Consider the following 26929-nt stretch of genomic DNA (forward strand, 5'->3'; position numbering starts at 1 on the left):
TGATTTTTAGCAGGTACAATTTTGATTTTATTGCAAGGCACACAATTGTATATACAATGCATAATTATCATCTTTTAAAGTACAAGATAAAATAATATACATTATAGGAAAGAACATATGAGTATACTCTTATCTCAGAGAAGAAAATTGCCTTAAGGAAGCTGGGTTATACCCTTTTTGGATGTGATTTTCAGATTTACACTGAATCATCCAAATAGCTCTTGGTTAGAAAATAAATCTCATTGACAGGACACACAACCTTTCACAGCTTTCTCTTTACAATGTTCCAATTTAAAGTCAGCTAATGTGCTCCCTGCATTGCGTGAGTCATCTTATTTCGTCCCAGGACTAGATGAAACACCTATAAATTGTCTGACAATAGTTATACACATTGAAGAACTTTATTTCTCAGTAATATTTCACAGAATAGAACCATTTTCTTAAGATTTTATGTGACTATTGATTTTTTTTCTCCAAGCTATTTTCCCAAATGATGTATTATTTTTAGTATTAAGCCTGGAGTTTTGACTTAAACTCGAGGGATGCTCTTAGATTGGTAACTACTCTGAGACACGAAGAGTGTTTCCACTCTCCTTCCAGTTAGAGTGGGGGGTTTCCTCCTCAGTGCTGCCCTTGAATGGCTGGTTCATTTCTCTGTGCCTTCTCTGACCCCTCGCTAGGACCTGTCTTCCAGACCTTCTTAGCAGGGTGGAAAGATAGGGTTCATGTAGAGAATGGATCTGAAGGTTAAACACATGCAGTTCTGGTCTCAAAGAGACACAACAGTGTCCTCCCCGTTGAGGTCAGAGAATAGGAACATCAAGAGATGAGAGATATCAGAGAGCCAGAAGGGTTTGAACAAATGCACTGTCTGGAACAATGAATAAATGGCAATGTGGTCCCTGCTTCACATCAGGACATAGGACATACAGAAAGCATGTACACACTTTGACAAAGAAATACATTTGTGCAAGTGGTATTTTCCCTACCACATTGTTTAGTTTATCATTCCTTTAAAGCAGTACCCTAAAATGATATTCCCTTCTTCGCTCCTTTTTCAATGTTGGTAAGTCGGTATTAACAAGAATCAAGAAGCTTGGACACCCTTCGTTGACACATACAAGCTACTATTATTTCCTTGGGTTGCGGACTTACATATGAGGAGATGAAGGAAAATCAGGCAAACCAATAATGGCGATTAATGCTATGAGAGCATGTGAAGTGCTAACTTAAAAGAAACAGGCCAGGTGTGGCCACTCACACTTATAATCCCAGCACTTTGGGAGGCTGAGGCAGCTGAATATTCAGAGGTCAGGAGTTCGAGACCAGCCTGCACTATATGGTGAAACCCCGTCTCTACTAAAAGTACAAAAATTAGCCAGATGTGGTGGTGCACGCCTGTAATCCCAGCTACTCAGGAGGCAGAGGCAGGAGAATCATTTGAACCCAGGAGGTAGAGGTTGCAGTGAGCCAAGACCACACTACTGCACTCCAGCCTGGGCAACAGAGTGAGACTCTGTCTCAAAAACAAACAAACAAACAAACAAACAAACAAAAGAAGAAGAAGACAGAAAAAATTAAAGGAAACACACTACTCTGATTTCATCTCACAATCCTATCTCTGTTATATTTTGCACTGCAAAGGAATCTGACGAGGAAGTCTCTTGGGTTTTCCTGTTCCATCAAGAAGTTTTTATATTTCCTGTTTCACCAGGGCTTGTTTCTGGAACTATCCTCTATATAGATATCCTTCCTGTACCATAGCCAAGATTTTTTACTATGGGATTAGTGTAAACCAGTATTTAAGCCATTCCTGTTTACATTCAGTTATAAAAATACAAGGGCAGCCAGGAATTTCAATAAAACAAGAAATACTCAAAAGAGCACTTCATTTTCATTAGGAGAAATCACTTTCATTCTGCCATATGTCATCTGCGTTCGGTGCCATGATAATCTGGAGTGGAGGCAAACATGGTCAGAGTAACATTCTGAAGCCATGTGTAAAACCTTCAATGCAAGGTTTTGTTTCCAAAAGGTGAGAGTACATACACCACCAAGAAAGTGCATGGTGAACAGAACCTAACAGTTTTAATGATGTCTGTAGTTACATAGGGCTATATATTCATTTTTTCTATTAAATTCCAGAGGATGCTGCGCTAATAATATATAGGCTCGGAGATGAGTGTTATTTCTAAATTATCCCTTTTTTCTTCTCAGGCAAATTACAGAAAAAGCCATTACCTCTGAAATGGTAAGTTTCAGGGGGAAAAAGAGGGAATTTATATGTCATCTGGAAGTTTTAGCAAAATTACCCTAAATGTGCTGCTCCTGGCATTATCCTCAGCAGGTATGCCCTTCACAGAATGCCATGCAGGATGTGTCCTGGCACCAGGAGGGACATCATGTCCTCATTCAGCACACATTTAGGAACAATTCTACTTCCTGCTGAGAGCCACAAAATAGTACCTTGAGATCTACAGAAGCAAAACACCTTCCTCTCCGTGAATAGAGAGGATCTGCGAATCGCTATATATTCATAAAGAGATGTGGCAAATAAACTAGATCCTGCTAAGGCTACAACCTGGGAGCTAGTTGAAGCCTTTGTGATTCATTAACACATGAGTTATGAGCACTGTTACAGGACTAAATGGTATTCAGGGAGTCTGAAAGAGATCATGCCATGACTAATTCCCAGCAAAATTTCTCAGCATCAACTTAGCAACTCAGGGGATATCACTAGTGTGCCCTCAGGAAATCGCCTGGCTGGGAGGCAAGCCTATTCCTTATTTGTACATGTACTATTATTTACAGAAGATACTATATATATTTTCAGTGATATTCACACTACTTTGTTTCTTGACAATGGGACATGCTTTATTATAAGACTGTCTACCTGAATAGCATGCTAAGAAAAAAAAAAACTGTAGTTTTCGAGAAATTAAACCATGTTAAAAACAACCTTTTGAATGTTTAAATAATTTCATAAATAGCAAGATAATGTTCTGGTATAAGTGAACATCAGATTCCTCAGATGTGGGTCCAAGCCATACATAAGCTGGAATTCTCACCACACAGCCACATGAAATGCGTGTCCACATAGCATACAGTGGGCTGGGCATGAACCCTGGAAATAGTTCTCATTCCATTGGAGGTCATTGCTGTCATTGTTAAACATCTGGATTGGATACCCGCTGAGTTCTGAAAGCAATGTTTTTTCTTTTCCTTTTTTCTTAAACCGAGCTTTGAAACTACATTTCATAGGAAAGCCACAGCAGACCGGTGCTGAACCTTATCTAGGAAACCAGAAGGAAAAGATGGGTTCCCTCGTTCATCAGAGGAACTGAGGGTCTGCCTCACTTCTGTACCCTAGAGAAGAGGTGCATGTGTTGCGTGGATCTTTCATCCTTGATGTTTCCACTGATCACGAACGTGGTCTGCATCTGATGACTTCAGACCATAAGATCTCTAAAAGTTTATTTAAAATTCTATCTTTTCATGTCAAACCGCAGTAGTGATCTGAGTTAAACCCAGATCATTGAACTCCTCTCTTCCTGAAGAACTGTACGAAGACATCTCCACGACTAGTCATACTGGTTTATTGATCCCATCGACGTCCCTCAGGTAAGCAGGATCCTGAACTGTATTTCGGACTCTGCTAGTGTTCTGCCGCTCCATCCTCATCTTCAGCGGAAAGCAGAAGTCCCGGAAACACCGCTTAAAGTTTTCATCAAGAAAGGCGTAGAGAATGGGATTGAGGCTACTGTTGGTATAGCCTAAGGCGATGCAGAAGTAATAGCTGGAGAGAGCAGCCGTGCTGTGGGAGGTGCTCCCCAGAGCCTCCACCAGGATGAATATGTGAATGGGGGTCCAGCAGACGATGAAGACCGCCACCACCACCAGGACCAATCTGGTGATCCTACGCAGGTTGCGATCTTTCTCTCGGGAGCCGGAAAGGAGCCGGACGCTCTTGAGACGCAGGATCATCAGGGTGTAGCAGACAATGATGATGAGGACAGGGATCACAAAAGCAAAGACGAAGACGCAGATCTTCATGAAGAGGTCCCACCAGGAGTAGTCATCATCTGGGAACTGCAAGGAACACTCGATGACATCCACGTCTGGAGGAGGGCAATAAAAACCACAACACAGAAACCTGTTATTGTTATTACCGTGGCTGCAAAGTGTTTTAAATGTGAATTTTAATACCTTTTATTGCAATGGTCCCATTATAGTAAGATGACATTACCTGAAGTAGATCACCAAATTACTAATGAATTCTGTATTTTATTAGCCATCTTAATCTTTGTGCATGGAACAATGATGACAGTCACTGTTTACTGGTAACATACACAATACTGTAGAATTAAGATTAGCTGACAATCTTGCTCATCTAGCTGCAGAAGTTGGTTTGACACTGATGGCTTGCAGAAGAGGTAAAGAGTTAATATATAGCATGAGTACTTATTTCTATTTCCATTCATTAACACTTCTACCAGACCTAAGGCTCTGGCAATAAAAAAGCTAATGTGTATTTGTAATAAATGACTAAATATTTCAAAACTAGTCACTGAGTTTAACAAAAGCCAACTTGTTTGAAAAACATTAACTGGTTTACAGGAAATCATTATGTGGGTCAACAGAAATTGATATGAAATTTGTTTAAATATGACTCAGGTATTGTGATTTAATGGAACCAATGACACTCGTGATTAAGGGCATTACTGAAACACAAGTAAAACCCTTGGAGGAGGTGGGGAGAATCATCATCATCATCAAGGGAATTCTGAGTAAATCAGGCACATTTATTTTCATTTTTACCAACATTATTATGTAACTCAGATAAAACAAACACTTGTATGTGATTACTTAGAAAATTGCTTTATTTGCTCTGCTTCTCTTTGCTGGGTAGTATTCTCTTTGGAGTAGCCTTAATGTTAAGAAGACCAGGGACTCAGGATGGACACCTTCTAAACTATTTTAATGGGGGTCCCATGGGCTCGCCTTTCCCCAAACACCAGCCAGCCCACATTTCCAACCCCTGCCCCGAGCAGTCAGCGAGCACAGAGCAGAGCTCTCTTTGCCCTGGTCCTTCCTCACAGACAAGGTAGTCATGAGCAACACCGTGAGTATGATTACTATAATGAGAATGTTTTCTTCTGACATTGGAAAAATCTTCTTCAAAAATTGCGCATGAATATTTTTTAAATAGCAAAACAGCTTTATTAATGTTTTCTAAAACATTTTAATTCACTCTTAATAGATTGGGATAATAGAATATCCCATCTTACTAGAATGTTAATTACATATACTTTAAAGTAAAAAGGATGTAATCATTTTGGACAATTAATAAAGACAACTATCTTAGAGACCTTCATGTATCAATGAAATACCAGATCAAACCTTGGAGTAGTAAATGAACACTTCCAGAGAAATTTGTCGTTTTTGATTTTTTAAAAAGTCATTGTCCAAAGTAATAACACTATGAAGACTATTAACTTTTGCTTTAGTGTTTATGGTAAATTATTTTTGAATCACTGCTATTATCATAGAATATAAGATACCCATTAAATAACTTTTGATGAGTGACACATGAAAAAAAATCTATTTTTTATATTAAATACAATTTTATATTATTATATATTATTATTTTATATTAAATACAATATAAATATTCTATTCTGGGTTTTGACTTGTTTGTTGAATCTGGTAGAAGAGTTTCCTTGGAGGTAGGGACCATGGTTTGGTTTGGTTTTTTCTGCTTAGCTTTTGTTTTCAGCATTAGCTCTTTTTTTGTGGCTGACTTCAGCTTATATGTCACTTCAGAGATGTTTAGATGGAGATGTGTCTCTTAAATGGTCCTCTCCCCGGTAACTTATACTTTGTCTACATGTTATACTCACCCAATTTCCTAGACAGAAGCTTGTCTGATCTGTACTTGTGTGTTACCTTCCTAAAGTTTTTCTCTCCCTCTAGAACGTGAACTGCCTTGGTGGAGAAACCCAGCCTGCCTTAATCAATATTGAATCCCTGACACCTAGGGTAGTACTTGGAACATGTGGTGCATAAAGAGAATAAATTGTTAAATAAATGAACAAACAAATACATACCACATGAATAACAAACCCTCGAAAGTGTGTCCTAATTACAGTAGTTATTATGGAAAAGTCACTGGCTAAGCTAAGCTAAGCAGAAGCCACACAGGGCTGCTGTTTAATTTGGATAGACCTTTAACTCCGAGGCTCAGCTTCCTCCCAAACAAACCGTCTTGCATGTAGTGGGAGATGTTAAGTATTAGATGACTGGGTGAAATAATCAACAACAGCTACCTTACAAGACTTTGGGAAACAGGCCGGGCGCGGTGGCTCAAGCCTGTAATCCCAGCACTTTGGGAGGCCGAGACGGGCGGATCATGAGGTCAGGAGATCGAGACCATCCTGGCTAATACGGTGAAACCCCGTCTCTACTAAAAAATACAAAAAACTAGCCGGGCGAAGTGGCGGGTGCCTGTAGTCCCAGCTACTCGGGAGGCTGAGGCAGGAGAATGGCGTGAACCCGAGAGGAGGAGCTTGCAGTGAGCTGAGATCCGGCCACTGCACTCCAGCCTGGGTGACAGAGCAAGACTCCGTCTCAAAAAAAAAAAAAAAAAAAAGACTTTGGGAAACAAACGTTCCATTACAGAGTTGGAAATATCCTCCAGAAATGTCAATGAAGCTGAATTTGTAGCGTAAAGAGAGTGCTGACGCAACAAGAATTCCAGTGCACTTCACGTTATGCTAAGGGGATCAAGCCAGGTACAGAAAGACAAATATCACATGTCATCAAGCATCACATTTGGGAGGTTAAAAAAACACCCTGAACTTACAGAGATGGAGAGTAGAACCTCTAGTGGTGACCACAGGTTGGGAAGAGTCGTGGGGAAGGGGATATACAGGGTTGGTTAATGCACACGAAATACACTTCGAAGAAAAAGGATCATGTTCGGTAGCACAAGAGGGTGACTACAGTTAACAGTAATTTATTATATATTTCAAAATAACTAAAAGCGTGAAATTATAATGTTCCTAACGCAAACAAATGATAAATACTTGAGGTGATGAATATCCCAATTACCCTAATTTGATCATTACACATTGTATGGCTTGTATCAAAATAGCACTGGTACCCCCTAAATATGTACAACTATTATGAATCCATAAAAACTAAGCATTTTTTAAAAAAGAAATTCCTGTCCAAGCATGCCATTTTTATTACATGTTCTGTTTCAGGAAGAAGGGGGCATTTTCAGGTTGAAGTATCCATACAACTGCCTCAGTTCAACAAGCAGACTTTCATTTCCTTCTATATTAATATCAGTGGGCTGCGGCTTCTGATGGCTCCTGTTCCAGCATCTCATGCTTGTCATAATTATAGAGTTAGTTCTAATAGCTAAACTAAAGCTTTTCTTGTGGGTATTCATTTTGTTAAGAATATACTGTTTCTGCTTACAGTGATTATAATAAGTCTTAGCTACTATAATAAAAGTAAGGGCGGACTATAAATCCTCACTTAGTACACACACATATACTACAGTATGGAAAATATTAGAGTCAACATTTTATGTTCACAAAGTGAAAGCTTTGCCTCAAAAGAGTTTCTTGCACTTTATTTCTATTCGCTGTAGGCATGAAGAAACAAAATCCTATGTGTGATTAATCATATTTTAAAATGCAGATACAATAAAGAAAGCTGGGCATTTCTTAAAATTTGCCTAGTAGTATAGCTTGACACCTGCTGTGGCTATGCTAGAAATTCATTTTGTAGTTTCAGAGGGAAAAGATCAGCTTCATTAAAAAACAATGAATACAGTCATTATACATTTGTCCAAACCCACAGGACGCATAACCTGGAGAGTGAGCCCTCCTGTAAACTCCAGGCTCTGGGTGAGAACGCGTCAGTGTGGGTTCAGCAGCTATAATAAATGTACCACTCTGTGGGGGAGGATGTGCCTGTGTGGGGTAAATGGAGGTAAATGGAAGCTCTCTATGCTTTCTGATCAGTTTTGCTATGAACCTAAAACTGTCAACTGAAACCTAAATAAAGTCTAAACACAAACCAACCATGTATCATGCAAGACAAGCTATGATTTTAGCGTCTTGCCCTTTCACTATGACCTTGAAAGTCCTCACTATATATACTCAGTTATCTGCTATCACAGGTATTATGAATCCCCTAATAAACTGGAGCATTTACATACCTGCTGGAGCATTTAACAGCATGAGTAAGGCCCAGAGTGACTATTCTGCTCGCCTCCCCATCATGAATTTCTATGAGCAACAAAGATGCTTTCCATACCTTTATATTTTGCTAGTAAAGCAAAACTCTTAGAACAGTACCTCTTACCTTGGTTGCAGGTCAGAGTCACCTGGGGAGAGCTCAAAAATCTTGACACCCAGGCTGTACCCCAGGTTAATTAAATCAGACCCTTCAGGGGTGAGATGCAGGCAGCAGTGTTTTCTAAAGTACCCAGGTGACTCTGCTCAAGAGTAAGAACTACTGTCCTAGAAATACAGGAAAAACATCAACGTGGGGGCGGGCACGGTGGCTCACGCCTGTAATCCCAGCACTTTGGGAGGCCGAGGCAGGCAGATCACCATGTCAAGAGACTGAGACCATCCTGGCCAACACGGTGAAACCCTGTCTCTACTAAAAAAAAAAAATTAGCTGGGCATGGTGGCGTGTGCCTGTAGTCCCAGCTACTCGGGAGGCTGAGGCAGGAGAATTGGTTGAACTCGGGAGGCAGAGGTTGCAGTGAGCCAAGATCGCGCCACTGTACTCTATCTAGCCTGGTGACAGAGTGAGGCTCCATCTCAAAAAAAAATATATATATATATTGGCTGGTTTGCATGGGGTAAAACCTGATATGTCCAAAATCAAGTGGTTCTGCTCATCTGTAACTACCATCCATCTGTTAACTTGATTTTGAATGGCCTACAGTCAAAGCTGTTAAAAATAGTGATTTGGAGGTTATCCTTTAGGAATAAAAGAGGAAAGAACGAGCATATGTCGCCAATAATTTGTATCCCTTGTTAAAGAGAAAAAAAAGGAATGAGAAGGTACGTCCTAGAATTGCCAGGTTGTACTTTAAAATTCCACACGCCTGTGGTTTCTTACCTCATCCTCACCCCTCCACTTTCTACTAGGCATTGCCAGAAGAGGAGACAGGTCAGGCATCTCTCTTCTGGCAATGTCATGATTGCATTCTGTGTTTAGAGGTGGAAAAGGACACAAAATTGTTCTATTTCTCATCTTCCATGGATTTAGGCGCTACATTTCCACCATCTTTTGGCATCGATTTCTACTAGATATATAGCCTACTCACTCTCAAATTAAAAGTCTCTGTAATTTGAAGCTACATTTTTATGAATGGAATGAAAATGACTGCTCTTACCTTCCCTCACTTTGGTGCCTCCAAGGACTATTGCAGAGATGCCAACAGATGACGACAGCAGCCAGATGCAGATATTGATGATCTTTGCCTTCAAGGGCGTGCGGAAGTCCAAAGCCTTCACGGGGTGGCACACGGCAATGTAGCGGTCCACACTCATCATGGTCAAGGTGAAGATGCTGGTGAACATGTTGTAGTAATCAATGGAAATTACTATCTTACACAGCACATCCCCAAAAGGCCAGGAATTCATCAAGTAGACTGTACTCTGGAAGGGCATGGTTGTAGTAACTAAAGCATCTGCCAAAGCCAGGTTAAATATGTAAATGTTGGTTGCTGTCTTCATCTTTGTGTATCTAAAAGAAAAGAAACAATAGCATTTCCCTCCATTTTCAAGTCAAACCCATAAGGTGAATGTGTTTGTGATAGCCTTTGGATTACTGATTTTGCTTCTTCATTCAATTATTCTTACATTCATTGAGGGTCTAACATGTAAAAGGACTGTTCTAGACATTGATAGGAAAAATGGACAAAGATCTCTGACTTTATTGTTTATTCTACTGCTTTAAAACATTTAAATAAAGAAGATACAGAAGATAGCAGAGATAGATGAATAGACATATAGATCTAGCATTGCATATAATACAGGTCTTTATTTTGTGGCTGACAATTCATCTTAATCCTGCCCAGAGTCGTTTGGCTTTGAGCATTTTTCAAATACTATATTCATTTTCTTTGACTTGTTTAAAACATATTTTTCCTCAGAGTTATTTTGAGAAATCAATCATTATAATTATGATGTCATTTGAAACTACAAAATGGTTTTCATTTTGATATATGTTCAGTTGCAATCACTGAAACACAATTAGGTTTGCTGATTTTTGTTCTCCAGTGCACCATTAATTTGTCATTTTAAATATGTTATATAAATAAAGCGGGTTGAATCCTGCTCTTACACGTGTCATAGCACTAAGCATAGTATGGTACAGTAGGAGAGAAATAATTCTTTCTTTACTCCCTGAGATATTTTCTAAGCACATAATATGTCTCATCTTCCAATTGAGGGAAGAGTAATTTTCAAGGTAGGTAAGAAAGATTGCTCTTATGCCTGAGTTATTCTTTACATCATAACATGATGTTTAGGACAACTTCATTTTCAACTAAGACTGAATTCAGAGGGTTGTTTTGCTTAGAGAATGCTTCGTCAAATATCCATAGAGTATTAAATAAAAGTTCCAAACCATACCATCAGGTTTTCAAAAGCCAAGAGCTGAAATATGTTGGGAAAATCCATATGTCGATTACTTTCTACAGCCTCAGGTTTGAAGACCTTGCCACAATGCAAGTGTGCCCCATTTGATACATGAATTTCCACATGAGAAACAACTCTGAACGTTTCACGATAGAACAGAACAGCCCTGGCTCCTCTTGGAGGCAGTGTGGTCTCATGTGAACTCAGACAGTCCTGAGTCTGAACTCAGAGAATGACTTATCTGAGTTTCAGTTCCTGCTAAATAAGAATCATAAAACCTAACTCACAGTACATAAGACAAGGGCAGTAGATGGCCTGATGCACAGAATCACACTCCAGCCTCAGTATCTGCTGCCTTTCCTCCCCACCTCCCATCTCTGCTCATTAGGAAGTGGCTGTGTTTGGGGTCAGCTGGGAAGGCATTGTGAAGGCGGGTACTAGAGTTGGTATTTGTTGGTTTCCATTTGGATGTTCTGTTTACTAAAGAGTGATTTAATCTGGAAAGCGAGGAGTTTATTTAAAAATGTGTTTTGCCTTTACACTTTCTATTCAGACATTATTAAATGACCTATAAGTTTTAGAAAGTGACTAAACATGGATGGCCACGGTCTCATAGCACAGGCTTTACAAAAACAGAGATAGCCAAGCAAGGACCGTTACTGAGAAGGAGTCACATGTTTCTAATGAGAAAGACTGAAATGCTATCTATTCAGATATTTTCTTAAAAATATGGTTTTATGTTTGAAAAATAAATGCATCTTACAAACCTACCTTCTACTCTTTCAACTCCTCCCACCCCAAAACCCCCGATACTAGCAAGGATTCCAGCAGGAATCTGACTCCTGCTCTTGTATTTTGTGACCCTGATATTCCCCCTCTTTCTTTATGAAGTCAGAGTGGCATTCTTTTTGCTATAAACTTAGGCAGACCTGGGTCCTAGTCCTTAATTTTCAAACTAACAAGTATACTTTAGAGGGTCCTTAACCACCCTGAGCCTCAGTTTCCCCAGTTGTAAAATGGAAACTATAATATTTATGTCACAGAGTTCCAGGGGTAATGAATGAATGCACCTGAACCAGACAGCATGTCTAATCTATGTCATCTTCCCCAAATCCCACCTCCCTCCTTACGTGGGTGGAAGCCACCAGTTACCACAGGAAGCAGAAAAGAATATAGTTTCTAGGTAACATCCATGGTCATATTTACCCAATTCAGCTTAAATATAAAAGGTGAGAATAAAAATGAGCCCCAGGACCGGACACAAAGAACATGAATTTTGGAATGATACATAAATTACTATAAAATGTAATGTGCATCTTTAAGTAGTCACACAATGTAGAGTAATAGCTTGATTTTAGTTTTTCAAAATATTTATAGCCAATAGATGTATGAAACTGCGTAAGACTTGAACATGTAAAGAATTCAAACCCCATCTTCAGATCTCAGAGAGATGAGCATAGGCAATAATCACACTGACCACATTTCTGAAGTGCCCGCGTCAGGCCCTCTGCCAGGCGTTCCCCAAGCTTTGTCTCGTTTTGTCCTCACAGTCCCTTCACGTGGTAGGTATTGGTACTCTATAGATGAAGTGACTAAGAATCACAGGATTTTCTTTAAAATTCTCAAAGTGATATAACTATAAAAGGCACAGCAGAAATTTAAACCTAAGGGTTTGATCCCAATTCGTGTATTCTTACATCTCCCCAGCACTTTGTAATTTGCAAAGTCCGGTATTTTGACTTCCACGTATCTTGCTTGATTCTCAAAACTACTGCCCTTCTAGTTTCCCTGAGAGACTTATGTGTTTTGCCTCATATAGCTGAAGAAAGTCAGGCTCAGGTAAGTTAAGTGATTTGTTTGGTGTCAGCAGAGGCAGGACCTCAGTGGGAGGATCTGCAAGGGATGGCAAGGCAGGGCCCCTCTTCCAGGTTTCTGGAAGACACATGCGTATAAACCTATAACACTAGAAGGGGAGAACTCATAGAGTATAATTAAAAGTAATGAATAAACTATGACTTCAAGAATATTTATAGATAGTCTTCTGTGTACTACACTGGACTACTCTGTGAACATGAATATAAAGCAAGGCTGTGACGCTCAGAGGCAGTCTGGTTGAGCCCCGGGGTATTGTTTGTACCTAACCGCAACAGAATTAGCCAGTCTTTTCATTCACTGTATGTCCACCACTGAAAAAACAAGCAAGCTTTCTCATTACGCTATGATATGAAATTATTTTCCATTTCACCCACACTGCTTTACAAAAATTCACAAGCATTTCAAGCAAAATGGCACCATCTGGGTGGGAAGTTCTGGCTTGTGTGGAGGAGCTGGAAGTGGGGTGGCAGCTCATGGCTGCACTTTTGAGCATACACACCGCAGGAGCATATGGTATGAAAAGAGCAAAGTCCGTGGGCTGTCCTGGCTAAACTGACAACATAACAGACCTGAAAACAACAGTACGGTGCGTGGAATGGGACGTGAGGGGCAGGCCGGGAAAGAGGGCTTACCTAGGGAACTTGAGTTGTGAGCACCGGGAAGGCTACGGTGGCCAGGCAACAGGGCGGAGGGTGTTCCAGAGACTTAGAAATGCTCCCCAATGACACCTTGACTCAAGACCATCCTAGTGTACTTCTCTTTACAGAGAAATGAGGGGTGGCTTCAAAATTGGCAGCCACTGGTGCTTGTGTGATGGTGAGGGGAACAAAGTTATCTGCTGAGATGTCAGGAACCAATGTCACCAGGCAGGGTTTCTGGGAAGACGTGACACTCACCACGCTAGAAAGGTGGCACTTGAGAAGGCGGAGCTGACCCTGCAACACGGCACCCTCAGGACTTTCTGTCCTTTCCATGCATGGCTGTACTCAGACAATATGCAGGAGGTAGAAGAGGTAATTATTGGATTATTAGCATGCTTTGCTGTTGAGGTGCATTGCCTAGGTTTGTTTGCTGTTTTTTAAATTTCAGTGATGCTTCTTTAATCAGGAACTCCTTTTTACCTTCATGACAATAGTATAATATGCCTTTAATCTTGATGACTGATTACCATATACCTTTCAAACCAACACACTTTCAGTTGCACTGATTTCAGTTATTCTGGGTCTTCCCTTGCACTTGTCCCCCATGGTAACGCATGCACCCTCTCTTCCCTCTCCAGTTATGTGCATGGCCCCTCCCCTGTTTTTACCCTTTCATTTCTTTTAACACGTTTTTAAACCCCTACCCCATCAGTAGCAATATACTAGACTTTGAGGATGACTGAAAAACTCAGTATACAGGCCCTGGCTCTGAGGATCTTTTAAACTGAGACCAGATTCTAATGTGAACTATAGGAATACATGCAAGGGAAAGATTGCTGTGTAGTGAGGAAATCAGGACATATTTTGAAGAGAAAACTTAGCAGGATCTTGAGTTTTGAAAAAGATTTGGACAGAGAGAGAAGTTTTCTGGCTAGTGTCTCATTCAGAGTCAATGAGGAAATGGATTTCCTGGTTCAGGGATTCTGCTGAGGAGTCACAGGTGGCTGCCTGGGATGGAACAGTAGTGTCAGGCCACAGAGGGCCCTGAAAACCAGAAGGAAAAAAATCACTTTAACATTTATTGATGACATTATGTGACAGACACTGTTTGGGGAATTTCATGTTGTCTGATGAAGTTGTCATAATGATTAAATGAGACATGCATAAAATTACTTAGCACCAGACTGGTACCTGATAATTGCTTAGTGAACGCCAGCCTTCATTGTCACATGACTGCTCCTGCTGTTGTTACTGTTGTCATTCATTACCTACCACAGCCCTAATATGCCATATCACAATCCCGTAAGATACCACTGCCCCCACTTTCTTCTGAAGAAAAAAAGGTTGAGAAAACGTCTTAAAAATACTCTCTTGTCCCTACAAAGGACACAAACTCATCCTTTTTTATGGCTGCATAGTATTCCATGGTGTGTATGTGCCACATTTTCTTAATCCAGTCTGTCACTGATGGACATTTGGGCTGATTCCAAGTCTTTGCTATTGTGAATAGTGCTGCAATAAACATACGTGTGCATGTGTCTTTATAGCAGCATAATTTATAATCCTTTGGGTATATACCCAGTAATGGGATGGCTGGGTCATATGGTACATCTAGTTCTAGATCCTTGAGGAATCGCCATACTGTTTTCCATAATGGTTGAACTAGTTTACAATCCCACCAACAGTGTAAAAGTGTTCCTATTTCTCCACATCCTCTCCAGCACCTGTTGTTTCCTGACTTTTTAATGATCGCCATTCTAACTGGTGTGAGATGGTATCTCATTGTGGTTTTGATTTGCATTTCTCTGATGGCCAGTGATGATGAGCATTTGTAGGGACATGGATGCAGCTGGAAACCATCATTCTTAGCAAACTATCACAAGAACAGAAAACCAAACACCGCATGTTCTCACTCATAGGTGGGAACTGAACAATGAGATCACTTGGACTCAGGAAGGGGAACATCACACACCGGGGCCTATCTTGGGGAGGGGGGAGGGGGGAGGGATTGCATTGGGAGTTATACCTGATGTAAATGACGAGTTGATGGGTGCAGCACACCAACATGGCACAAGTATACATATGTAACAAACCTGCATGTTATGCACATGTACCCTACAACTTAAAGTATAATAATAATAAATAAATTTAAAAAAAAATACTCTCTTGTTTTTCAGTTCTTGGAATCTATATGTAATAAGTAAAGGAACTCAGGCTTGTCTTATTCCAAGGTTTCTTTAAAAATCAGGTATTTTATCAGAGACATAAATACTGCCACTTCCTGCAGTTCAAGATTAAAAAGCATTCTGATGAGGACGGTCAAGTATGTATCATGAGGGTAGAAAACATATAGCATGAGAAACAGGGCAAGGCCCAGGCAGAAATACTGTAATAATACATTAAATACTACTCCTCAATGGACAAAACAATGTCATGTACATTCTGGAATTTTTCCATAGGCCCATTTTTGGGGGTGGGAAAACTGAGTTAAAAGGGAGTAGGTGACTTGCCTGAAACCACAAACTAGTGAGACAGTGGGAATTCAAACTTCAGCTCCAATATAATAAAAAAGAAACAGGAAACAAAACAAACAAAAGCCCTGGTGATTTTCTAAATAGATTCCTTTAATACAGCAAAAACCTAAAGGTCCATAGAATGCACCTGAACAAATGCTGTTTGGTGAAAACACGAATGTGATCAAATGCCACTGACCCACAGGAAGCTGGGAGCTCTCTTACAACACTAGAGTTGCCCTTGGAATCCAAACATGCTCAGGACACCAAACTCATTGGGAGGAAAGCTCTGCAGCAGCAGGGAAAATGCAGTCCTTTTTCACAAATGATGGAAGATGAGCATGATGAGAGATGAGTTTGGGAGCTCTTTTCTCTGTATTGACAACGAGCATTTTCCTGGGCGTGTCTTCCAGATGCATGGCATTCTAGATTTTATGTGCAAAATGATCAGAAACGGTGGGGGAAACGGAGAGTGCTGGTCAAAGGATACAAATCTTCAGTATAAGATGAAAAAATTCAGGGGATCCAATGTACAACAGGGACTAGCATCAACAATACTGTATTGCTTATCTTGAAATTTGCTTACTGAGTAGATCTTAAGTGTACTCACCCACCCCCAACACACACCATACACACACAAAATGGTAACTGTGTGTGGTAATGGCTGTGTAATCTGTGGTAATCACAAATTAATGTGTATCAAATTACCATGTTGTACATGTTTAATATATGTAATTTTTATTTGTCAATTATGCCTCACCAAATCTTGGGGGGGAAAATAATGAACCCTGATGTAAAGTATGGCCTCTGGGTGATGATGTGTAAACGCAGGCTCATCAGTCCCACAAATGCCCCACTCTGGGGGAATGTGAGAATGGAGACTGTGCATGTGTGGGGGCATGGGGTATATGGGAACTGTAACTTTCCTTCCATTTTTCTGTGAAGCTAAAACTGCTTTTTTGAAAGTCTGTTTAAAAAATAAAAATAAAATGAAGATTGATGACCGTGCTGATGTCACTTCTCAGTGGAACTTACTTAAAAACATAGAGTGTTTCATTAAATTTTTCAGTTAGTTTCCGTTCACCTCAATGAAATTAACTGCTATACGCTCTTCTGGGTTATTTACTATTGAAATTGTAGGGTTTTTTTTTTTTCTAAAGGGGCAGTAGTTTATTAATTTTAGAAAAGAAAGGAGGGAGGCAGAGGCAGGAGGATGGCTTGATCGCTCCACTGCACCCCAGCCTGGGCGACAGAGACAGATTCTATGTTTGTTTGTCTGCTTAAAAAGAAAGGTAAAAGAAAAGAAAAGGACAGGAAAAGAGAAAAAAAGGAAAAAGAGAAAGCAAGGAAAAAGGAAAATGGAAAGGAAAGATAAGGAAATTAAATTCACTGCTTCTCAAAGGATCTGACTTTGATATCCCTCAGTCTGTAGCATTCTGAAGGAGTCATGCTCACATAGGAGCCAGGCCCTTGCAGCTCTCCAGAATCACTCTCCTGCATGCAAAGTGCAAAGCCATCAAGAGAACAGCAGGCAGCCACGTGCGATCAGGATCCCGATGCACAGCCCCGTGCAGGGGCAGGCTGTCCATGCAGGGTGGTAGCAAGCAAGGAAGGAAGGGTAACGGGGAGCGATGATTCCACGGGAACAGCCAGTGCCCCCGGGAGCTGCTAAGCTCCTCCTTTCAGTTGTCCCGGCTGGGGAATCATGCGCCTCTGGACCCCCAGAAGGAATGTTCTAGTGCATTCAGGGGTACATGCAGGGTAAGCACTTCTCACGCCCAACAGCACCTGTAAGAAAACGGCACCTTGCTAATGACTGGCGTGCACTTTCCTAGGGCACAACTACCTGGATGCCTAGCAATATATGGATACTTAAAATTAATTTTCCTATTTTTATACAGAAAGCTGACCTAAGTCAGAGCAAGCCACAGAGTGTGGGCACATGGAGAGGGGGATGATGGCCCTCCTGTGCTGCCCTCTTCCCACGAAGCCAGTCCTCCACTGGACAGGAAGCAACCCAGTAAGGCAGAGGGCGCTGAGAAGATTCAGGGCTAAGCAAATTGGGCTGTGATACTGGATTGATCATTTAACAATTGCCTGCCCTTGGGCAGTTCATTAAACCTCTGTAGTTGATTTCCTCAACTGTAAACGAGCTCTAACAATCTTCATTTCATAGGTGTGTTGTGAATTTGTGTGAGCTCAACAGGAGCTCTGAAAATCAGTCCTGTCATAGCTGATCTCTGACTGCATGTAACTCCAGCCATTCTTAATCCAAGGCTTCCCTGCCCAGCTTCAAACCAGTTCCTTTGGGATCTCTGAATTCATCACATGGTTTTGTCGTCCTCCATTGAAATTTCAACCTGCTTGGCCAATGGAGAAGGCAAGTGTTAAACAAGCCATTTACAGTATTATCCCCCTCCTAAAATCTATTCTTCATATATAAGCCTTCCTTACCAAATACATAAACCTGCATCCCCTCCAAAGAAAGGGAAAAAAAGGGACGACTGTTGATCTTTCTGTTGAGGAATAAATAAATGTTATTCTGAAACCATCTCTTGTTAATATGATTCTAAGCATGTATTACTTGTACCACTGAAACCACATAAGCTAAACCTTCAAAAGGCAACTGTCCTGCAGCCATACAATTTGAGGTTTTTAGCTGAACACAGAGACTCCTGGGGCCACGACAATTAAGTGCATCCAAGTTAATCGGGAATGAAGGGAGGTGCCAACTGCACAGCCACATGAAAATATTGCTGCTGCTGAGATGCAGCTGAATGAGTCATGGAGAGGAGCTATTCTGTACCAGTGAGAAGCAAATTCCTTCTGAAACTAACTCTGAGACAGGCATCAGAAAACATGTAAAGTCAACAAATCAAGAAATGATTTTGAAGGCTACAGTTTTGCCTGGAGTCTATTAAAGTTTAGGAGCTCTATACCTGATCACCCAACTGGTTTCTCGCATTCTTGCTCTCTCTCTCTCTCTCTCTCTCTCTCTCTCTCTGCAGTTGTATAGTCTCTGATCCCTGAAAACAGTGCCACAAGGCTTTGGCCTCCATCTGCGATCACACATCCCACAGGGGAGAAAATAATTTGGTTAATCCATGTAAGCAGTTGCAATTCTCTCTTTCAAAAGGTTGTCAAATGTATACAAATTACTTTGAGAAATGAAAGATAGTCTCTTGAAAATAATTTCTGAAGTTATTTTTGCTACATTTGTATTAAAGAAACTGTTTAAAGACAGGATGAAGAAATTAAAGACAGTTTCAAGAAAAATTAGAACATACTATATTAACCAAAGCCTAAAATAAGACTGGTGTCCTGTAGGGAACAGCCATTGGTGAATTATACAGGTACGATATTGTACCTCTGCTTTTTTTGAATGCCTCTGTACATGTGATTTGGTGATATTATCTAAGGTAGGCTATGTTGACACTTGTGAGAATGTGGAACATGTATGTACACACAACTACAGTTGTGTTTACAACAGGTAATTTAACAGTGATTACAACAAGTTATCAGTAATTCAACAGTGATTACAACAGGTACTTCAAGGAGGGAGAAGAAGAAACTTGGGAGAGAAGAGGCAGGCATTGTGCCAGACACTCTGTCACCCCATTCCGTCCCACACTTCTCTAGTTCCAAGACAGCCACATAGTTTTGGTGAGACTGAGAAAAGAACAACCATGAGGCCCAGACTGGCTCAGGGGTGACTTGAATGAGTCAGTAAATGGCACATAACCTAAGATAATCCCAGCAGAGGAAGCCTGGAACTTCTGTTCAGTGGATTGGGGAAGAAACACTGTATCCCACTACTTATAAGCAAGAAGATGAGTATTTTTATAAGGACCAAGCTCTATGCCTAGTAAGTTTGGGTGAGTTGGCTCCCTTTGGTGCAGAAATTTGAGGTCAGGAAATGTAACCATTTCCATAGTACCTTTGCAGTTTTGTTTTCTTCTAGGCCCCTTACAAAGTTCTCCCATTAGGGAGGTTTCAATACTGCTGAGGCTGAACTGTAGGGAAGCAAAGGTCTCCCAGAGGATGGTTCACGAGAGATGGAACCCTATAGGTCTGTATTCTGACAGCAACAAATTAATTACAACTAATAAGAAAAGGAATAGGCTAAACTTAAGACCAAGGATCAAAGAATTGTCTGATTCCTCCTATTTTTCTTAATAAATTTTTCTTGTTTATCCTTACATTTAATTTACAAAAATAAACAAAACGAGAACATATAAATAATTGTTGTGAAAACTGAAGCTTGACAGAGTGCCCTCTTAAGGAGAACAGAAAGAGGATGGGCAGTGTTCTGAGCTGAACCATGCCCTCCCAAAATTCCTATGTTGAAGTCCTAAGCCCCAGTACTTCAGAATGTGACTGTACAGTCCTGCCTTGGTATCCTTGGGGGATTGGTTCCAGGACTCCCTGTCAGATCCAAAATCCATGGATGCTCCAGTCCCTGACATAAAATGAGGTGGTGTTTGCATGTAACTTATGCAGATCCTCAAGATTACTTATAATACCTACTACAATGCAAAGGTTATGTAAATAGTTGTTATACTCTACTGCTTATGGAATAATGACAAGAAAGAAAGTCTGTACATCTTCAGTACAAGTGCAATTTAAAAAAACAACATTTTTCAGCCATGATTGGTTGAATCCATGAATGCAGAATTCACAGATATAGAATGAGGGCTGACTGCATTTGGAGATAGGAGCTTTAAAGAGATAATTAAGGTAAATGAGACCATATGGGTGGGCCCCAGTCTGATATGACTGGTGTCTTCATAAGAAGAGATTAGGACACAGATGTGTAGGGCAAAGGCTATGTGAAGTTACAGGGAGAAGGCCGGATCTACAGGTCGAGGAGAGAGGCCTCGGGCCTCAGGGAAAGTCCTGCAGACACCTTGATCTCAGGCTTCTGGCCTCCAGAACTGTGAGACAGTCAACAACAGGGGTTTCTTAACCCACCCAGTCTGTGGTGCTTTGTTATGGCAGCCTCAGCAAACTAATGGAGGCTCTAGAAACCTGAGGTGCCAGGGAGATAATCACACTGAGCCATTTAGAAGGAAGGAGGCCAGCTGAGTCTGCAGAAAGGAATGGATAACTGGGAGAGAGAGAGAGAATTAGATTTAGGATTTGTCAGAATGTACCTGACAGTTATGGCCACAAGAATGGATGAAACCATTGATAGGGAGTGTGATGGTCAGTTTGATGAGTCACCTCGGCTGGGCTCTAGTCCCCAGGTTTTCAAATACTCATCTCAGTGCTGCTGCAAAGGTGTTTTGTAGGTGTGATTAGAGTCCATAATCATTGACTTTAAGCAAGGGAGATCATCCTAGGTAATCTGAAAATGCGGCCTGATCCAATCAGTGAAAACCTTAAAAGCAGAGCCGAAGCTCCCTGAGGAAGAAGAAATTCTGCCTGGAGAGCAGCAGCTTGTCTCTCCTGACTTCCTATCTTAGCCAGTCCCACAGTCAGCTATGCCACTTTTTTGTGAGAAATTTCTTAACAGGGACATCCCCTACTGGTCCTGCTTCTTCGGCTGATCCATGACTAATACAGAGAATGTGCAAAGTGAGGACAGAAGAGGGCTGAGAAGGCTCTGGAGAATATGAGCATTTAGGAAACATCAGAGGAAGGGCATTCTGTGCAGGGGGGCAAGGAGAATGCCAGAGGATGCGAGGGAAGCCAAGAAGAGGGTGCTATTCGAGAAAGTGAGGACCTAAGGTTGCCCAAGCATGCCAGACCATCCACACAAGCCAAGTGAAAGTGACCTAAAACGACCATCTGAAACACACACCAGGGCTTTGGTGAAGGAGCACGGGGGGAGCTCAAATGCTCAGGGCAGAGGACCGGGTGGAAGAAAAGGAAACAAAGAGGAGGGATTACTCCTCCAAGAAGCTTGCCTACCCACGACAGGCAGGCAGATGAAAAGACGTTAGCTAAGGAAATGAGGAAAATGGAGGGTTGGTGGACAGTGGGTTGTTGATTACTTGTAAGATGACAGACACTTGGGTATGTTCATGTGCTGAAGAGCAGGTGAAGAGGGAGAGATTGCAGACACAGTAGAAAGGAGATAGCTTATATGGTAAAGACCCCAGAAGGCAACGAGCTTCAAAATCCAGGAGCAGGAATTAGCCTTGGATAGAAGGAAGGAGAAAATTCCTGTGAGACAAAACAGAATGCAGGGAGGGTGGCTGCCAGTGTGCGTATGTAGAGAAGCAGTGTTCCTGAGGGCTGCACTCCAGTGTCTTGGTGAACTACTAGGTAAGACCACTCATGAAGGGAATATGATATGACCATGAAGAGAATATGATCAGGTGGAGGGTTTCAGAATAAGTGTAGATTTGAATTCATTTTTTAAAATGGGAAGTGAAAGAAGGAATTGGCTCTTTCTGGAAAATAGAAGAGGGGCACAGAAAAATGTCTAGGGAGAATTAGGGTCAGATATACTTGAAGGTGGTGACTTTGTCTTGACAAAGATAAAATTGATTTTATCCAACAGCATCCAACTAGCTGGGTATAGGAATAAGGAAGGTAGGTTACTGGCTTAATCAAGGGTTAAGGCTTTAGTGGAAGACACTGGCAGAAGTACAAGAAGGCAGGACACGTGAGTGTGTTGTCAAGACAGAGCTTTAAGTGATAGCTCATGGAGTCTAGGATGGGGAAGAGAAAAAGAGATAGTCTGGGAGAAAATGTAGAACCTCCTGGAAAGAAAGAATCCAAACGTTTGCAGGAGTGGTATGGTGGGAAATGAGGAGCAGAATGGGTAAGAGCGCAGGATCTATGGTCAGGCCGCTGGGATCATTTTGGCCCTGTGAGTTACCCAGGTGTGACCTTAGTTTATTTCAATCTTTTGTGCTTTAGTTTCCTCATCTATTAAGTGGGTATGGTAATGATATACCTATAGTTGCAAAGATTAAATAATTCATGTGAAGAAGGTAGCTTTACCTGCTTGACACATATTAAGTGTTCATTAAGTGTCAGTCACTTTCTTTAAGGGAGGAGACAGTCGAACATGTATGAAGTTGTGGTAAGAGTGGGAGAATGGATGTTTACGATGTCAGAGGTAGGGCTCCCTCTGGCAGGGCAGAGGGGTGTGGGTGTCATGGTGTTCATTAATTAATAAGAAATGAAGACTGCACGGGGGAATCCTGCACAGGAGGAAGTCGTGAGACCACAGGATTAGAATCCTGATGGTCAGCCGAGTGTAGTGGCTCACACCTGTAATCCCAGCACTTTGGGAGGCCAAGGCCGGCAGATCACTTGAGGTCAGGAGTTTGAGACCAGCCTGCACAACATGGTGAAACCCTGTCTCTACCAAAAATTAACTGGCCATGGTGGTGCATGCTTGTAATCCTTGCTACTCGGGAGGCTGAGGTGAGAGAATCACTTGAGCCTGGGGGGCAGAGGTTGCAGTGAGCTGAGATCATGCCACTGTACTCCAGCCTGGGCAACAGAGTCAGACTGTGTCTCAAAAAAAAAAAAAAAAAGAATCCTGAGGGTCACACCCATATTCACACCCAACAACCAAAAACTCCAAAGCCTGGTGAGTGAGGAGGCTGGAGCACTTACATTTTAAGGTCTCCTCAGTGAAAGTTAATGTGCCCTAATTATCAAGGGATTATGTCAGTTGGTACACACTAAATGATGAGAACTCTTGAAACTTTAAATCAGAAGATACGAGGCAGCACTCCAGGGACCCGAGGTGGGAAAAACTATTTGTAAGGCAGGCCTAAAAGTAGCCAAATCTTTTTCCACAGCTCTGCCTCCCCAGGTCTGAGCTGAACAGTCTAGATTGCGCCTGCCCACACTCTGACCATCTAAGTTCCATTTCTACAATTATTTTCTATGAGATTGAACTATGCTAGGAGCCCTTCCCATGTAAAATATTTTAAAATAGTAGCCTCCATCTTTCAAGCACAGCTACTCAGTCTCTTCAGTTACAAGGGCTTTGGGCCTCCACACCCTGGTTTGCACTCAAGCCTGATGATCACAATGCAAGCCACTTTATGCCACCCTCTCTCCAACTTCAGTCTCTTCATTTCCTAAGATAAATAAACCCAAGTACATCAATTCTTCTTCAAAGGTTTTATTTTTCAATCCTTGAACCATCTATCATTATGAAATAATGCTAAATACTCCTTTTCCCTCTTAGCTATAGACTTAAGTGAACTAGGTTCACTAGACATTAACCTTTTACTTGTGAAGAACTTGAGATGTATGTGCCCTAGCCATCAGTGAACTAGCTAGATTTCAGTAGGTTGGCACTCCAGGATGGCAGTAGAACTCTTCGCTTTTCATTTATCATCAAATGTAACCTTTAAGCATTGAGAATGGAGTGGGAGAATGGAGAACGATGTATGTGAACTATCCAACTCCTTTTATATTTTTAGCTGAACTTATCCCCTTATAACACACTTTAGTGTTGGATATCTTTGGGAAATCTATCCATTAAAAGTCCTAGCTAATCTACAGGATTTTTTTCCTTCTTCCATGTCAAATGTTCCCCACGGAGTTATATTTGCACATAACATCTAAATGTTATTTTAGGATTCTTCAGTCTTTTTAATTCCAGTCTGCAAAAGGTTGTAGAGCAACTACAAAGCTCTTTTCAAACTGGAGACTTCAGGGGCTCATTCAAATAACAATAATATGTATCTGTTTTACTTGAGCACCCAAATATGATATGGGTAGAAACAGAGCTAATTTGTTTTCTTAGAGCTTTCTTTTGTGTAACAATGTTTCTATTACCCCACCACCAAAAAAATGGCTTCTGTACCAAAGATCTCCTAAAAATTTTGATTAAAATTTAGAATACAGTTGTCTTTTCTTTTGTCTAATTGTCTCTTTAGTAGAGGCCAGCCCTCAGATTACTAATGACTTGGACAAACAATTTACTTTTAAAATATTCCCTCCTTTACTCATCATGGATAGAATTCTGCGAAATGCAATAGGCAATTATGAAAACCAAGGGCACCAAGCTATAAACACTAGTTGCTGGTGAAATGAGCTTTATAATAAGTGTTTGGAGACTTAAATGATGGTTTTTAATGTCAGAGCATACATAGGAAGAAAAGACCTGACATTCTCAAGCAAACAAAACAAAACAAAACAAAAAACAAAAGATAAAGCAGTATTTTTATTATGATAATATTCCAAGGGAAAGATTTATGCTATCATTCATGATATGGTTGCTAAAGTTCATAATAAACAAAAGGCCTGTTTCAAAACTAAAATCAAGCTTAAAAAAAAATCAGTTATTCATCCTTTCAGAGTCCCTAGCCAGGGTGACTTGCACCCCGCCCTTATTTCACAGAGACTTCTCAAAGGAACACAAGTGTCCTACTCCCTCTCACAGGTGTGTTGACAAAACTCTAGTGCTTCCAGAAAAGGAAACACATCTATCTCAAGAAGAGTGCAGAACAAAGTTAGGTTTTTCTTTTCTTGCTTTTCTTTCTTAAAGTCAGAATCACTTTGCTTACCAGAAAATTAGCATATACGTGGACATTGGGATACTTATTATTGGAAGTTGACCTAAAGAAATTTCCACACACACAAAAATAATAATAAAATAAAACCTTCAATTTCTCATGGTGGAAAAAAAAACAGCAAAGCAGTTTTTGAAAATCTCCACAGGCCATGCTTTAGAAGATAAATATTATTTACTGATATTCCTAACAAATGGGATGACATTTGGTACTAAAAAGGCTCCTATATGCATATCAACAACGCTAGATCACATATCAGGCTTTTGTTTCATAAGCCAAAACACCAGTCTGAGGAGTCACAGGAAATTCGGAATTATCTTCAGTGCATTGGGTGGGCTTGAAATTTATCTTAAGAAATATTTGCAAAGGGCAAAACAAAGTGCTACGAACTGGCGCAGGCAACCAGGCAAATGGATTAACCCCTTCACCAGGAGACCCTGACCCTGTTGTCAGCACTCTGGCGCCTTGCCCTGAGCATAGAGTTTTCAGCAGAAACGCTGGGCCCTAGGGTGGAGTCGGGGGGGGTCACTCTGAAATCTTCCAGATGCCCCTGGCCGCTCGGATTCGCCTGTGTGAACCTCTCAGCACTCCACCAAAAACTACCAGAAAATCCTTCACCTCTTCTAGGAGGCTACCCTGTAGCACTTCCAGCATCCTTCACAGAACAGAGTTCCCATCGCCTGGCTAGCTGCCCCCACCGCCGCTACAGTGGCGAGGCCCGACCCTCACTCCCTGCCCTGCCCAGCCCCCCGCGCCGCGCCGACCCCGCGCTCACCGGATGATCACGAACATCACCAGCGAGTTGCCCACCAAACCCACAACGAACACCACAGAGTAGACAGCCGTGATGATGACCGGGATGGCCGGGGAGATGTGCGCGGGTTCCAGCTGCGCGTCCTCCGAGCCGGCGCTGCCGTTGCTGTCGAGCTCGGCCCAGCCGGGAAACCAGGCGCTGCTGTTGGGGGGCAGGCAGGCGCTCGGGGCGCAGGTAGGGCCCGGCTCCCCGCGGAAGATCTGGACCGGGGAGTCCATGGTGGGGCGGCTGCAGCGGGAAGACCAGCACAGGCGGCACCTGCGGGGCTGCGGAAGCGAGAGAACCGGCTGGACGCGGAGAGGCAAACTTTGCCCCCGCCCTGGCTGGCGCCGCTGGGGACCCGGAGCCTGCGGACCCCCACCCTGGCCGCAAGTCGCCGGGAACAGGACAGGGAGGACAGACTTCTCGCTTCCTTCTCCGCCAGCAGGCGCGCCGCTGGGTGCCAGAGAGGGGAGAAGAGCGCTCACTCCTTCTCTCTCAGCTCCTGAGGTGCCTCCCTCACCATTTCTAGGCACCAGCCCCTGGTGGAACTGTCCCCAGACTGCCTATCTGAGCCCCCAGGGTCAAGCCCCTTTCCCACCTCCCAGAACGGAGGTCTAGCTAGAACTGCGCCTCGAAAGCCCAAAGCTTACCTCTGGTTCCCAGAGACAGGCGAAGGCGAGGTAATTTAGGGGACGCCCTGGTAGGTGCTGAACCGCGCGCTCAAGAGTCCCGCTCAGCTCTTGGCGTCACTTGCTCTCGGACCCCGGCCCCACTCTCGGCCCCAGGGCTGCTGTTCCGCTGAGCGCAGTCCCCGCCTCTCAGTGCACGGCTCCCACTACTGGCCGCGGCTCCGCGGGGCGGGGCGGGGCGGGACGCAGCCGGGACGCGGCTGGGCGCTGGGGACCCGCGGGCAGAGAGCTCGGCTGGTGCGCCC

General features: G+C 42.1%; 1 protein-coding gene across 2 annotated transcripts; it reads right to left on the minus strand.

The window, feature by feature from the left end:
• On the minus strand, positions 1-26886 carry OPRK1 (opioid receptor kappa 1). 2 transcript variants are annotated; one of them, XM_025394409.1, is made up of 4 exons: positions 26646-26886; positions 25975-26279; positions 9428-9780; positions 1-4118 (listed from the first exon to the last, which is right to left on the minus strand). In XM_025394409.1, exons 2-4 carry the CDS (start codon positions 26229-26231, stop codon positions 3586-3588), a joined length of 1143 nt encoding a protein of 380 aa, XP_025250194.1. In that variant the 5' UTR covers positions 26232-26279; positions 26646-26886; the 3' UTR covers positions 1-3585. The 2 variants fall into 2 exon arrangements, with proteins under 2 accessions (XP_025250194.1, XP_025250195.1); XM_025394410.1 differs by lacking the exons at positions 25975-26279; positions 26646-26886 and adding an exon at positions 13184-13398 and having other exon boundaries at positions 3239-4118.
• Positions 26887-26929: the final 43 nt, after the last annotated feature.

The sequence above is a fragment of the Theropithecus gelada genome, chromosome 8 (assembly GCF_003255815.1).
Source record: "Theropithecus gelada isolate Dixy chromosome 8, Tgel_1.0, whole genome shotgun sequence".
Classification (NCBI taxonomy): domain Eukaryota; kingdom Metazoa; phylum Chordata; class Mammalia; order Primates; family Cercopithecidae; genus Theropithecus; species Theropithecus gelada.